The sequence below is a fragment of the Chlamydotis macqueenii genome, chromosome 1 (genome assembly GCF_036417535.1).
Source record: "Chlamydotis macqueenii isolate bChlMac1 chromosome 1, bChlMac1.mat, whole genome shotgun sequence".
Classification (NCBI taxonomy): domain Eukaryota; kingdom Metazoa; phylum Chordata; class Aves; order Otidiformes; family Otididae; genus Chlamydotis; species Chlamydotis macqueenii.
In genome coordinates this window covers 14,988,625-15,003,284 of record NC_141556.1, presented here as the reverse complement: position 1 = coordinate 15,003,284, position 14,660 = coordinate 14,988,625, and the positions used below count along the sequence as shown (strand labels likewise).

At 39.6% G+C, this 14,660-nt stretch overlaps 2 protein-coding genes across 3 annotated transcripts; one reads left to right on the top strand and one right to left on the bottom strand.

Annotated features, from left to right (window-relative positions):
• The first annotated feature begins 280 nt into the window (after positions 1-280).
• On the top strand, positions 281-2,206 carry EFCAB10 (EF-hand calcium binding domain 10). Its single transcript, XM_086746382.1, has 4 exons — positions 281-394; positions 528-692; positions 930-1,014; positions 1,541-2,206. Exons 1-4 carry the CDS (start codon positions 295-297, stop codon positions 1,575-1,577), a joined length of 387 nt encoding a protein of 128 aa, XP_086602508.1. The 5' UTR covers positions 281-294; the 3' UTR covers positions 1,578-2,206.
• Positions 2,188-14,517, bottom strand: RINT1 (RAD50 interactor 1). Of its 2 annotated transcripts, XM_086746362.1 has the most exons (15): positions 14,236-14,517; positions 13,582-13,775; positions 12,994-13,189; positions 12,587-12,828; positions 12,237-12,410; positions 12,010-12,159; positions 10,679-10,835; positions 8,673-8,783; positions 8,257-8,482; positions 7,518-7,655; positions 6,603-6,802; positions 5,161-5,375; positions 4,335-4,515; positions 4,128-4,246; positions 2,188-2,895 (listed from the first exon to the last, which is right to left on the bottom strand). In XM_086746362.1, exons 2-15 carry the CDS (start codon positions 13,587-13,589, stop codon positions 2,679-2,681), a joined length of 2,334 nt encoding a protein of 777 aa, XP_086602488.1. In that variant the 5' UTR covers positions 13,590-13,775; positions 14,236-14,517; the 3' UTR covers positions 2,188-2,678. The 2 variants fall into 2 exon arrangements, with proteins under 2 accessions (XP_086602488.1, XP_086602498.1); XM_086746372.1 differs by lacking the exons at positions 12,010-12,159; positions 12,237-12,410; positions 12,587-12,828; ... (1 more) ...; positions 13,582-13,775; positions 14,236-14,517 and adding exons at positions 11,485-11,602; positions 11,695-11,991 and having other exon boundaries at positions 10,679-10,753.
• Positions 14,518-14,660: the final 143 nt, after the last annotated feature.

Here is a 14,660-nt window from a genome sequence, read left to right as displayed (position 1 = left end):
GGGGGGGCAGCCGCTCAGGTCTCAGTAACCGGCTGACCCGGCCGCCCGCCTTGCGCGGGCACTGGGAGCCCCGCCGGCTCCGCCTCGCAGCTCCCTTCCCTCCCGCCGCCGTTGTCTTCCTCGAAGCTTCCTTTCTCCCCCGCCCCTGCTCCCTGGGGCCCGCCCCTGCTCCCCGGGGCCCGCCCCGCCTCCATCCCCTCACGTAGCCTCTGGGCGGGAAGACGACCGTTAACGGCGGGCGGGGCGGGGCGGGGCGGGGCCGGGCGGCGCGCGCCCGTCTCCCAGCAACCCGGGATGGCGGCGGGCGAGCAGCAGAGTCGCGAGTACCTGGAGCGCTACCGGATCCCCGAGCTGCTGCACCGCCTCACCGCGCTGCTGCTCTACCACCGCCCCGGTGCGGCGGGGCGGGCCCGGGGCCTGCTCTCGGCCTGGGCAGCTGTGGGGCCTCCCCCGCCGCCAAAAGCGGGGTGGGGATGCGGGGCGAAGGGATCTCGCCCAGCTGACGGCCCTGTTTGACTTCGTTGCAGAAAGACCACGCGAGTTCCTGATCCAGGCGCTGGAAAGGGTGAAGGCTGGAAAGCAAGCCGAGGGGGAGTACCCTTACCTGATGGACGAGGCCAACCTGACCGCCATGTTCAGCTTGCTGGACGTTGTCGGCCAAGGCCACATAACGGCAGCGCAGTACAGAGAAGGTGCGTCTCAGCAGAGCAGTGGTCATACCAAACTGCTTGGAGTTACTAAAATAGTTTCAAAGCTATACATATATGTACTTTGAAAGTATCCACACACCTGCCAGTGCACAACCTGGAAAGTTTAAAGTTACATATTTTTAAGTTACATGTTTACCTTTTATTGTATCTAGGCCACGTTAAGATGTTAAATTAATCATTCAAAGACCTGCATAGGAAATTCTCTTTCCTTAACTGTAGCTCTTAAAACTTTGGGACTGAGCACTGAAGACCTGCAGCTTGGAGAGGATACGAATATCACACTGGATGTATTCAAGGAAGAAGTGTAAGTTTAATTGAAAGGGTTTTTTGGCATGGGGGGAAGGCACAGGAGATATTTCACTGAGATTTAATTTTTATTTACAAAACCATATAATTAAAGGGCTTGCTGGCTTAAGCTGAACCCCCTTATTTCACACTGCAAGATTTTAAAAAGTCAGTTACTGCCCAGCCTTGATTGCCTTGCTGTAACCTGAACGAAACTCGACATTTTCCTCAACCATCTCAATTCCAGAATCCTGTCAAAGCAGAGCTCCCACCCCTCAGGGCAGCCAGCCAGCCATCAGGTTGCCCAGGGGTTCAAATACCAATCTAGAAAAGCGACATAGCGAAGCTGGGTTGTCCTCTTTGCCAGAGGTCGTTACACAGCTGCAGCTGAAACAAGCTGAGAGTTGTGTAATTTCTCATGGTCAAGGTAGGGTGTTAGGGGCAATTTTCTGGTAACTGTTGCAATCACTGAAAGGTAACTGGAACTAATTATCCTCATTGCTATCTAACTAGAATTTTTTTTTTTTTTTTCTCCTCTATCTTAGGAAGAAAAAGATGCTGGAGAGCTGGACTGTGTATTAGTTTGAGCAGTGGTCTGCTATATATATTAAAAAGTAGGAATCTTGCTCAGTTGTTCTTCTAGTCTTTCAGCTGTGGATAGCCAACGTTAAGCAGTACTCTCTTTTTCTCAGTTTTGTGCCCCTGACCCCCACCCCCCATTTGAGCAATCAGCTGAAAAGGACAAATGACAAAAACTTGTTCATGTTTACCAGGCACTGGAGGGGCAGCTTTTGAAAATTGCTTTTCTTAACACAATTAGATGGTTAAAAAAAAAAAAAAGAGTAGAGAAATCTTTTACACAATTAAAATAGTGGTTTGGATTTTCTTCCTTCAGTTTGTAGCTTACAGTAAGGGGTTGTTACCTGTTGGCTGATGACCATTGAATAAAATTAACTTTAAGAGTTGAGCTGTTTCTTAAGTTGTTTTTGGGCTTGTGATGTGTTGGCTTTTTTTTTTTAAAGGAAAGACCAACTTGAGCAAGTTATGACAAACGTCCACAGTTAAAAGGCAGCACTCCTAAGTAAAATGCTATTTTCAAACGTAGAACACAGTTATTTATGCAATTTTTAAGGAGAAACTTTAAAAAAAAAAAACATAGGAGAGACTCTGGTACAGCAAAGAAAAAAAATAATAAAGAAAACAAAGTAATATATGCCTTCATTCTGTGTTTTGTTTATACACATTTTAATACAGAACATCCATCACCTGGGATTAAGAGATGTAAAACAGCCGTGTTTCAGCGAAGATGGACCAGCGCATAAGGAAGAGTTGTCCATATTGCACACAGGTGTATTTACACTGTAAAAACTCTGTGTTCCTTAGAATGCTGTTACAGCACAACACACTGACAAGGCAGACATATTCCTCAGAGATGAAGACAGTTTTAGCTTCTAAATGCAATGGCAAGGTGGCTATGGAAAATAAGATCTGCGCAGTTCAAAACCAAATTGGGAGCATTTTGACTTTTTTTTTTTAAAAACTGTACATAATAAGGCATAAGATTAAACCTGTCATTCAGCATACAGTATTGAAAAAAATAACCCAAGTATATTACAACATATTTGCTTTTCTTCTGTTTGAAATAAGTAATCTAGAACAAGTTATTAACCCTTTCTGAAGTCTTTATTTTCCTGTGTTGGGCCAACTAGCCCTCAAATTGAGAAGAATCTCAACATCCTTTGGAGCTAATTTATAAACTCCAAGTTCATTTAGTGCTGCTGTTGCAGACGGCTCGTTTGGTTTAAATGTTGTTTCATTTTCTGAAGCTGATTGCAGTACATCCTTCAGAAGCAAGGCAGAACCAAGATTCAGGTTCAGAATAATGCAGGCTTCTTTTATGCTAGAGGAAAAAGTTATATGGATTACTAGGAGAAGCACCCATGAGATACACTTAGTTTTGTGCACGCAGTGATTAACAAAAAAAAAAACCAACTCCCTGGACTTCTGAAAAGGATGAGAAGTATTGAACTGAAAAGTACCGCAAACAGTATACTTGTTCTTACTGTCTAAGCCTTTTCTGTTACGTGTGTGTAATTCACAAGCATCAGTATTTTGCCTCCCAGTGCTCGGCATGGCTTTTGTTTCTTAGGTTTTTCCACTAGTATTAAAAATACAGAATAGAATTTACCACTTAACCTATCTAGCTTTCCCTAACTACACTTTCCCCTAAGATAATTAGAAACTTCTTATTCAGTATATTTTAAGAGCACGGTTTAACGGACAGTTGCTAGAACCTGAACATTTTCCCTAATTAATTTCAGTAAGGGAGTAATCACATACCCTGTCTTTGTCACATTGTTTCTAGTCTAAATATGACAGACAGCCATGTACCCGTTATGCATTATTTTTTACAGTTCCTTTGTGCACCCATGTCCTCTTATGCCGGGGATAACATGTATGTGTCAATTACCTTTGTGAAGGTGATGTGCTCAAAAAAACCAAACTTGAACATGCTACATGAATATTCCAATTAAAAAATGCCAATACATAATCTTTGTCTTCAAGTGTTCAAGACTGAATGCCATGCTCTATACTGATTTTAAAATATTAAGTAAGATTTCTGCCTCAATTAGCCTAGGAGTTTAGCCCTGGACTCTTTAGAAGACTGTGGGCTATTTAAAAAAGACTAACCATAAAGAAGGTAGCTTCTTCTCATCAATGAAACCAACTTAGACTGCTATGCAAGGCGATTCTGAGTGGGAACACTGTTTCAAGTAGTCTTTCTTCTAACAATAAGGAAAGTTCATCATGTTGTAACTATATCTTTGAGTAATTTCTTTGGCCCCAGTTTCGGAAGTCTGTGCTACTTCTGTTTCTTTCATAAGTTAATTTATCTAGACATCCTGACTGCACAAAATATTCCAGAATACATGCTACAGTCCGTTGCTGTTCGAATACAAGCTGCAGAATCAAAACTTTCCTAGTTGTAAACATTGGAAGCATAAATGAGCCACATATTTTAAGTGTGGATCAAGACTAACTGTGAAAAAGCCTTGGTGAAACATAAGATACGTGCATTCATCTGGATATTCATGTTCAAAATACCGACAGATCATAAGTTTGCCTACTTACTGCTTGAAGTAGTTTTCTGGCCTCTTGCAGTAGTGTGAAAATAAAGGGAACAGATTTCTACTCATGTCAAACTGGAGTTGTGCTGCTCCTCCTTCATTGAAATGATTTGCCATAATGATCTACAAACACAAAGAGGTGCATCTGCTGTTTATGCCAGTCACTTACACCTACACTGTACTGGACAGGTCACATTTTGCCGATACCTACTTCCTGATATATGTATATATCCACTTTCTCTGCAAGCATTTGCCAGAAAATTTTGAACAGTGAGTGACAGAGCTGCTGCTCTAGTTGTAGCAAGCGGTCTCGTAGGGTCAGCAACATCGGGCAAGCTGTGCTTGATAAAGACATTACTGCTTGCTCTGCTTGAGATGGTAAAGATAACCACCTGAAAGAAATTATCACACTGAAGTCATTTCAATGGAAGTATTCATATTAAAACAACTGAAGTTAAAATTATCCTTTAAAAAAAATCTTACCCATTTACAATGGTTCAGAGAGAGTTCTCCTTTCCCAGTTCAAATCTAGATGTAATCACCGTCTAACATTATGTTTAAATTTCATTTAATACTAAATGCATGCTTTAGCTATAAGTCTCTGAACATGCCATTCAAAGAAACCCCATCTAATCTAGAAAATCATCGAGTTGTATTTCTTTTATGAAGTACTTCAGAAATTCTACTCAGGAGCAAACATTCAAGAAGCCCTATGAGTCTGTGAGGACAGAACAGTCATTACAGGCCATTTTGTATTAACTCTTTAATACCACTATGAAGAAAATAATTCTTGTCCCAACTAGAGTGACTCAGAATTCTTCCTAAGGTTAAGGTAACGTGCCCATTAATTGTAGAACTACTTTAGAAAGCATAGCATTAAAATAGTCTTTGAAGTAAGTGTTAAAAGAATTTTTCAAAAATTACTACCCTGTACCATTCCTATTCAGGAAAATAATTTTGCCTATTAGCTATTCCTGCCTCTATTTTAACAGGAAATAATATTGTAATACGGGGGGAGAGTAAACAGACAAAATCACCTCTCTTTTTTGTACAGCTTTGCAGCATCTTTGACCTCTCTGAAGACATGATCTACTTGACGAGTCAGCATGTCATGTTTCAGGCGTTCCAGGAGGTTAATCATTTCGTCAAAGACAGAACTCTCCATCGAAGCCAGCTGCCCTAGCTGTAGTTTACTGACACTGTTGCTTTCTGCACGAACCTCCAGTTCAGCCTGCTGTAGCTGCAAGAAGAACTAGAGAAACAAAACCAGATATGAATACCACAAAAAATAATCTTACCATCTGAACTTTTCATTGGTACTTTAATAGGCATAGTTCTAGAAAACATGCTCCTGACATATTTATAAACTTAAATTTTTACCATTTTAAAAACACTTTCTTATCTTTCCCCATGGTCCTGATTTACTGAAAAACAAACCATGGTGGTTTAATCCTAGTGATGTAACCAATATGGGTTTCTGATACATCAGTCTGGTAATGGGAATAGATCTAGAGAAATACCAAAAAGACATTCTAAGACACATTCTGACAGCAGAATGTTTTTAAAAAAACCCAGATTTTGACCTTTTTAATGTTTGGAAAAGTAAACTAGAATATTTAATTGTAATTTGTTTTAGAAATAATCATTCATTAAATCATAAATTTGCTGGGCTGACAACAGCAAGAAAATGGACACTTTTAATGCACCATAGTGGTAACAACTTGTTGGTTTTGCTTTCAAGCAGATCAAGACACTTAGGCAGACGCAACTATACAACATGAAGGCTGCTGTCCTACCAAGCCAAGATTATCCTCTGCTAGTTTCCTGTGAAGACAAAAAGAATTTGGAGGCTGCCCATCTTGCACATAATATCTATTTCTACATATTTTACATGTAACAGGTTTTTTGACCTTTTGTACCAATAACCACAGAAAAGCTGAAATACTACAGAATAGCTGTGCTACTAGCCACCAGGCAATTATCTAGCAAAATAATTAACTCTCAACTCCCAGTTACCAGCGAGTGGCTTTTCTGAGCAACACCCAAACCGTGTTACAACAGACACCCACGCTGAATCCATTCAAGCTAACCTGCCATGGGAGTAGTTCAAGCATCGTGCATAGGCTACTGCACGCACTTCAACATCAGTACTGTCAGTGCTGGCTCAGAGATCTCCAAAATCAACTGATTAATTTTTTATAACACAAAGCATGTAAAGGAGACTCGTCGGTTCAGATTTTCCCATCCTCCAGGCTCTCTTTGCATTTCCTTGCAAAGTTTATAATTAATACAGCTTAGATCTCAAATAATAATCTCCTTATACATCTTTTATTAAATCTGAATTTACATCTCATTCTACTTTTTCAGCAGTTAATTCTTCTGAATACACTTAGATAAGCAGTACTGAAAAGAAAATGTTATGAAACAAACATCCAAAGTCCATTTCTAATTTTTTTTTTAAAGTAAAATAATTACTTACTACATTGTCAGCCCAGTCTGCCAGCACTGTTGCTATGTAGTTAACAGCATTAAGGATGGCACAGTATCGGAAGCCTAAGGAAGCCCTAGTCTCTTCCTTCATTACTTGAGTTAATCGTATCCTGAAATCATCAACTAACTCTTTCTGTAGACCCAAGAACTGTAGTTTTCTGGAAGCTGTTGGAAGATTCTTATACCTGTCTGGAAAGACATGAATAAAATATTTTTAGGTTTTCCAACACTGAATAAAAGCTTTTCAAAAAGAAACATCTTACTACACAACCTCACACCTATGAGAACATCATGTAGTACTTTAAAAAGCTGACATATTTTAATGATTTCAGGGAAACTACTCAATGCAAAAGCTAAAAATGTAAAGAAACTGCATTCTTCCCCCTCCTGATTCCACCAGCATTTTGTATTCCAGTACTTGAAGCAATAAGTGATTATACCACACCATCCAGTGTGGCCCCAAAAGCGTACTGACACGCAGTAAGATAAAGCCATTGAACATGCAATTAAGTGTCTCCTGAAAAATTACTTGCTCTTATGTTCTGTTCCAAGAAAGCAGATGTTACTCAACAGCTTCTAAACTGTCATAGAGTCAAAGGGAATAGTTGGATTTTTTTTTATTACTGCATTGTAACAAATCATATTCTCTGAAGTACAAGTTTTAATACGCTAAATATAACTTTTTAAAATTATTATTTTGTAAACATGTCACTAGCTCAAGATTATTCATATTTGAGTTAGTGTCCAAAACACAAAACAAACAGGAAAGCTTTTATTAAATTGCAAACATCACAACTTTGCAACACTATTTGGTGACTACTGCTGACAATGGAAATTTAGTAAAGAGGTTAGCTTAGTTACTATTCATTACGAACAAGAGCAATACCCGTAGATTAATAATTACCTGTTATAACTAATAACAGAGTCATAAAAGTTTCAGCGCAGTCTGGGACTTTCATTTCATCTACATCAGTGATATCTTTGTACTGTGATATCCATGCAGCCTCTGAGGAAAGCATAGAGTCCATTTTCTGAAGAGCAACTGAGATGAACAAAATCTGTAAATTCTTTAAGTTTTTAACAAAAAAAAATATTCTAAAAAACTTCCCTCCAAAATAGATAAACATAAAAGCCTTATAATTAGCAAGTTAAATTTTACATTTTCAGGTCATAAAAACTACTGATGACTGGCTTCATACAAAACCAGCTTCAAAGTATCTGCACTTGCAATGCAATGCTGTTAACAGTCATGTCAAGAGCTGACTGGTATTTTCCTTTGTTTGTTTATTTTTTTTATAGTTGGCTTGCTCCTTTCCAAAATATTTCTTCTTTATTTCTCAAAAATTAATACCCTTCCCCTATTTCAATTTAAAGTCCATCCTTGTCTGCACACATATAAATATTTGTCTAAAAATAAGCCTACCAGATTCCATACAGCTTAGGGGCAAGGGTCCTACAAACTACAGAAGCACTATTAGAGTCTAACCAATTTTTACTCAAAATAATCAGAGTATAAAAATATGTATGCCTTGCATAGCAGCCCCATCTAAGTGACTTATCCTATTTGAGAAGGCTAGTAGTGTAAGTATACACATGCTTCCTGATTGTGCAATATAAAGGCCAAAGTCCACTGGAAGTCTTACATTTTTTTTCCACTGTTAGCCACCTTTGGAAGCAGGATTCTTCTGACAGAATATGCATGCAACTGGGAAAGCTGCTGAGATAACCATGAACGCTGTATAACTCTCTCTCAAACAGAAGTACCTCATCCACAAGGTGACAAAAGAGTGTATCATCATACAACAGGCACGGAATATCAGCAGCCAGCTTCTCCAAAATCAGCATTACTAGAGCACGAGAGAATTCAAGCTTTTGAAAGAAAAAAGTGAATAAAATCTCAGAGATAGGAAGTATAAACGTGTGCAAACACGTACATAACAAACTGCTACTAGATTGAATTAAGTGTCACCACAGTGAAATCAGCAGAAGTGGGCTCACACAATTATCTACCAGCAGCTGATTGACAGACTCATACATGAAAACCCATGAAACCGCTTACCCCAGCATTCACTGAAGATCCTGCCTTGTCCAATATTGGCTGGATTTTTTCATCAAGGAACTTTGCATGATTTCCAATCCACATAAGTACTTGTGTTAAATACCATTCAGGCTTATTTAAAACAAGATAAAATAAAACAAAATATTAAATGCAATCCAAACAACATTTATTCAAGTGCTACTAATAATTTAAGACAAACTTCTAAAAATACCAGTCTATTCCCCTGCCCTTGCCTTCTCTTGATCTCAGATCACACAAGTCTTTCACTGCTTTACTTAGCTTTAATTTTCATAAAAGCAGTATCAGACAAGTATTTCTGGATTTTAATTGTCTTAAATGCACCAATTATTCTGCTTCTTCTCAAGCAAAATCTCAATTTTTTTTAAATCTCCCCCTTCCCTACTGCTTTCTCACTCACGAGGTCCTCTTTACTGCTTCGTATACTTCCTCCTCTTCTTCTGTGGGGTCTGTATTTCTTTGTACAGCAAAAAGGATGCACTCCTGAAAAAACTTCCCAGTAGCTCTGTTCTTACTGTCACTGTACCCAACCTCAACTCCACCTTCCCCCAGAAGTGGGCAATCTATCACCTTCTCATTTCACATTTTAATGCCTTTAAGCTTTTTCCATTTCCACACCTAAAAACATGGACTGTAATTTTTGATGAAAGCTTCTTTCAACATAAGTGTAAGTGGAAGCAATTCCTGTCCTCCTTACTCGCAACAGCCGAAGAATCTTCTGTTGAACTGCACTGACTTTGTCCATATTTTGTGTGTCTGTTTCTCACTTCTGTATTAACTTTCACTTGTCTCCTGAAATTCACCATGTTTGGTTTGGGTTTGTTTTTTTTTTCTCTGACACTCCCTCCCCAGCTTGCCAAGATCATTGTGAACTCTGAAATACTTGTAATCCCTTCCAGGTTGATGTCTTTCAAATATTTCACATGGGTACTTTCTTTATTCCATTATCCAAGTTATTATTTAAAAACAAAACAAAAAAACCCAAACCCAAAACAAAACAAACCCAACCCAAATTTGAGCAAGGCCCTGTTGGAATATCTTTCTGATCTGACACTAGATTACCTGTAAACTTTTCTTCACAAGTCTTCCAGAAAAACAGTTGTTCACCTATTATTGTTCACAAATTTCATCTCTTGAACATAATTTTCCCGCCTGCTTATGAAATAGTTTTGTTTATGTCTAAAAAACCTCTTTCCCACTAATATACATAACATTATTTTTAAAAGCACTGTAATAGCAACTATCAAGATTGGAAATATATTTACATATACCCAAGATCATCCAAGCAAGCACGTGGACTTGTGCAACTGAACTGTTACAAAACAGCTCTCAAACTCTACTCAAGATGTATTACAGCAGCATTAACACATTGAAATCTGTTCCGATGATCGTTCTCAGATAAAAATCCTCAGTCTTTGAAGGTAATTAATACAAAAAGAAAGTCAGTTTCCAATGGGCAAACTGGACATCTCTTGTTGTATGTCAATTAAAAAATTTAATCCCAAAAACTAATTATATAACAGTGCCTTTAGATTAATCACATTTTATATGCTAACAGCAGAATCCAGCATTTTCAGTTACACAAAGAAAGCAAAATTCAGTGTCAAAAATCAAAGTCATGGCTTTGCACAACCTTTGAGCTTAAGCAATAAGGAAAAGTGCAAAACTGTGCAAAACTCTTTGCAAGGAGACAGAGGAAATTAATCAAAGCTTCTGAAGTTATGAGAGTCAGCCTAAGACTCTAGTAACACTTTCTAAGGGATCTAGGCAAGGGAGAAATATCGCCTGGTCCAGAGAAAATGCTTGTGCCTCTGAAAGGTCTCCAAGTGCTATCTTGATGTCTGTCCACAGTTAAGTAGGCACAATACAGAGTTTTTATAGAATCTTCATTTCTAAAAGTCTTAAACCTATACAACTTAAATACAGCAATCTATTGCTTTAAAAAAACAATTAAAAGGAAAAAAAAATCAAACAGCCTTCTCCCATACCTTGTTTAAAACATTGGTTTGTTTATTTCCAGTGAAATGATACTTGAATCTTTTCTGGAGAGGATTCAGCATGATCTGTATCGGAAGGATAATGGGTGGCGATGGGGGTAAGGAGTACTTTTCTGGCAATTGTTTAGGTTTGGTTAACAGTTCATCTCTAAGTGTGACAGTCAAGGACAAATTTAAGTGTTGAGTTCTCCCGACATCATCATTTCAATAGAATGGGTTTATAAAAACGAACGCTTCTTAGTTCCATCTCATTGACTGAATTCCTCAAATATGAAGGATACTCAAAATATTTCTGTTTATCTAATATTTAACTCAGGCTGCTAAGGATTACTTATTCAATGACAACACAAGCCACTTAAGTTAGTTTGATTTAGGAAACTCCTATCATAAAAAAAACAACCCAGAAAATCACCATTACCAGTACCAAACACAGGGGCTGTACAAGAGATACACTTATTCGTATTTGTTAAAGGAGGATAAGAGACTCATGAGATTAAGAAATGCAATACATGATTGCCCATTGTCTCGTAACTGATTTAAGTGACTCAGTCTGCCAGACCAAAATTGTTACCGACTCAGGGTTGTGTAGAATGGCCTTGTACCTTCCCACTCCATGATTTAAAAAAAAAAAAAAGGCGGGGAGGGGAAGAAAGGGGAAGAAAAGGGGAAAAAGAAAAGAACGGGGAAAAGGAAAAGAAAAAAAAGCAGCCACAGTCGTTCTAGGAAAAGTTGCTTGGTTAAGGTTTAGCTGTACTTTATTTAATTCACAAAAAAAAAAAAAGAACAGAATGTAGTACCTCCTGGTTAACCTCAAAGGCAGACTACTATCACTGCACAATGAAAATCCTTCTGTAGTTTCCCCTTTTTGCAAGTCTCCTTCCAAGACACGTATCTTTAGCTTTTCCTCTTTTCCTTCTGGAATGGGACATATTAAAATTATTGAGGCTGATTTCAAACACAGCTATGAAAGGAAAAGCATTAACTGTGTAAAATAAAATACACCTCACCATTTTTTTATTAACATGAGTAATCTTGCTTAAGTGTATAAGGCCTGATCCCCACAAAACCTGCAGTCAGCTGCCATGCAATCACTAGGGCTGATGACTTGGAGTTACAATGTTGCTACTGCCAAAAGGACAACGTTGGCACCCGGTATTTTCTAAGCAAAAAAATTACACCATAATGGTAATACAAAGTAACATAACTTCAAATTATCTTCTGCCTTTAGGGAAAGCAAAATTTTAAATAATTCTCCTTGAGAACGTGCATCTCTGACATTTATTATTCTTACTAAAATACACCACAACTATTTAAAAGGATACGAGGTTTGCAGTTTCAGAAGCTGACAAAACAACATCTCCAAATTGTTGTATACATCAGGAGCACTGGCTGGTGCAGCAAGGCCAAACGCCTGAGACTGCGGTGGCCCCACAAATGGCCAGCGGAGCTGGGTCAGTATCTCTTCAAAGTCACTGCAAGGCAAAGCAAGCACTTTAACACGAACTTACCGTACAACGCAAGGATGAGGGAGTGACAGTACATCCCTTACCTTGACAATTTGTCCTTAAGAATTTTATGCCAGAATCTAACAGTGGATCTCACAAAAGCAAGAAGATGAGAACAAGACGACTCCTGGAGTTTAATATCCAGTTCTGCCATGAATGCTAGAGTACTGGCTGCCTCTGGAACATTGTTGGTCATTAGATATTGCTGAATGCTATCGCTATAAAATACAAGAAAAGTCAAGGCAAAAAAAAAAATTCATTAAAGATAACAAAAAAAAATTATTTTAATATTGAAAAATCAAGATAAAACTTTCTCAAATCTAAAATACTTTTAATGATGGGACAAACTAGGTTAACAGTGTCAGAACATACACGCAGTACTTAGAAACTTTACCTTAACTCTTCGATCCGTGAAATCCATTTAAGATAGGCCAGGTGTCGTTCAATCTCTTCTACTTGACTAATCAACACACCGAGATCCTCCATCCACGGCTGAGCTTTCAGTAAGTGGCTACTGATGGAATCAGATAGAAGAGCTTCTTCCTCTAGAAGCCGACTCAGAGACTTTTTAGAATCTTCTGCATTCTTTAAGGCATTCTGAATTCTTTTGGGGACTTCTGATGAAACTGTAAGTACCTACATTCACAGAGAAGTATTAAGTCTGACATAAAAACACTGCACTATATAGAGCAGTACCATTTGAGATATTCATACATTGCTTTGGTTTAGTTAAATATACTTAATGAGTCATAAAACATGAGAGGGGAAAAAAAAAAACCACCAACAAAAAAAGATGCTTACCTGTTCTTCTAACTGCCTTTTATTTTCAGATAGCTTATCAATAAGGTTGTCTAGCTTCCTCAGAGAATCATAGTCATTTCCAACTTCTCTTTCCACAAACTCAGAAACATAGTATGGGATATCACAATGATCTAGGTCTCTAGCAATTTCTTTCTTTCCAACAGCAACGGTTGCCATGTTTTCTTTCTCTGCAATACTGATTATACAATTTCTGGTTAGACACCACAAACAACTATTGATCTACTGAGGACACAAAACTCCATGAAAAGCTGGGCAGTTCAATTTAAATTGAAATTTTTAAATAAGACATTCAAGAAATATACTGCTTTAAGTCAGATAATTTGCTGGTCTAAGTCTTAACTAGATAGGATAAAACCTTGCTTACACGACCAACTGATGATTTATCATATATTAATTACCAAAAAGAAATATGCCTGTTAATTTCTTCCTTCCCCAAAAGTGTGAATTTTACTAAAAAAAGTTCAATATATATGTAGTTTCTACATATGTAATATAGAAAACTGAATGAAAAATACTGGAAAAATATTTTTGTAAAATACAAAGGAAGATAACGATGTTCTGCTTTACCTTTTCATACAGATCAGGGTGTTCCAGAGATATCAGGTGCTGACTGGCATATTACTAGCAAAGTATTCACTCAGGTCTTGCAATGACTTGTAAGGTAATAGCATCACTGAAGCGTTTCTAAGAAAACCCGCAGAGTACAGCAGAAGATGCACTTGCTGATCCACACATTTGGCAGCATCCAGAGAAAAGCAGACCTGAAATTGAGAGGATGATTATGTACAGCAAAAGAATAAAAGGCAACAATGATGAGTGGTTTTCTAGTTCCATTCTCAACATTTTAATATCACTTTCACAACAGTATTTTAAAATGAAGTTTACAAACTTGCACTTTTATCTGCTGCAAGCTTTAATTAAGTGAAAAACCCTATTAAACAGATAACAGGAAAGAGCAAGAAATGGTGCAGCTGACGAGCCAAAGCTGGAGAAGCAAAGGAGAGCACCAGGAAGAACAAACCGGGTAACCAAGCGTGTTGCTGAGGAAAAAGTGAATAAAGAAAACAGAGCAGCAAAAAGCACCATGCCGGCTGCAGCAGTTAACGCAAGTCACACCGCGGGAGACTGCCAGCCAAGCGGTGCTCTTCCCCGCCAGGAGAGAGGAACGGGACGCTGGGGAGCACCGTCTGGCTGCCCTCCGGCTCGCAGCTCTGCACCCACCTTGGCCGGAGGGCCCGGCCGTCTCCAAGGCCGTTACGCGGCTCTACGGGCCCCGGCGGCGGCGCGTCCCCTCGGGCGCGGGCAGCGGAGATGGCGTGGGCCCGCCGAGCCAGGCCAGGGCTCCCCTCGGCCGGCCGCTGCCTGCCGGAGGGAGTGAGGGAGGGACGGACAAGAGAGCCCCCAGGTCCGGTCGCCTCGGCGGGAGCCACCGGCCCCGCTCACCGGCCCGCGGCTCCCTCGCCCGGCGCAGCCCCGCCCCTGCCGCGTCAGCAGCCCGTGGGCGGCGGGGGCCGGCGAAGCGCAGAGCGCATGCGCGCTGCCCACCCCCTTCCTTTAGCCCGACTGAGGCGCCCCGGCGGGCGGTGCCGGCCGCCGTCCAGCAGCAGCGCGCATGCGCCCGGGCGGCGGCCAGCGGCGAGCCTTGG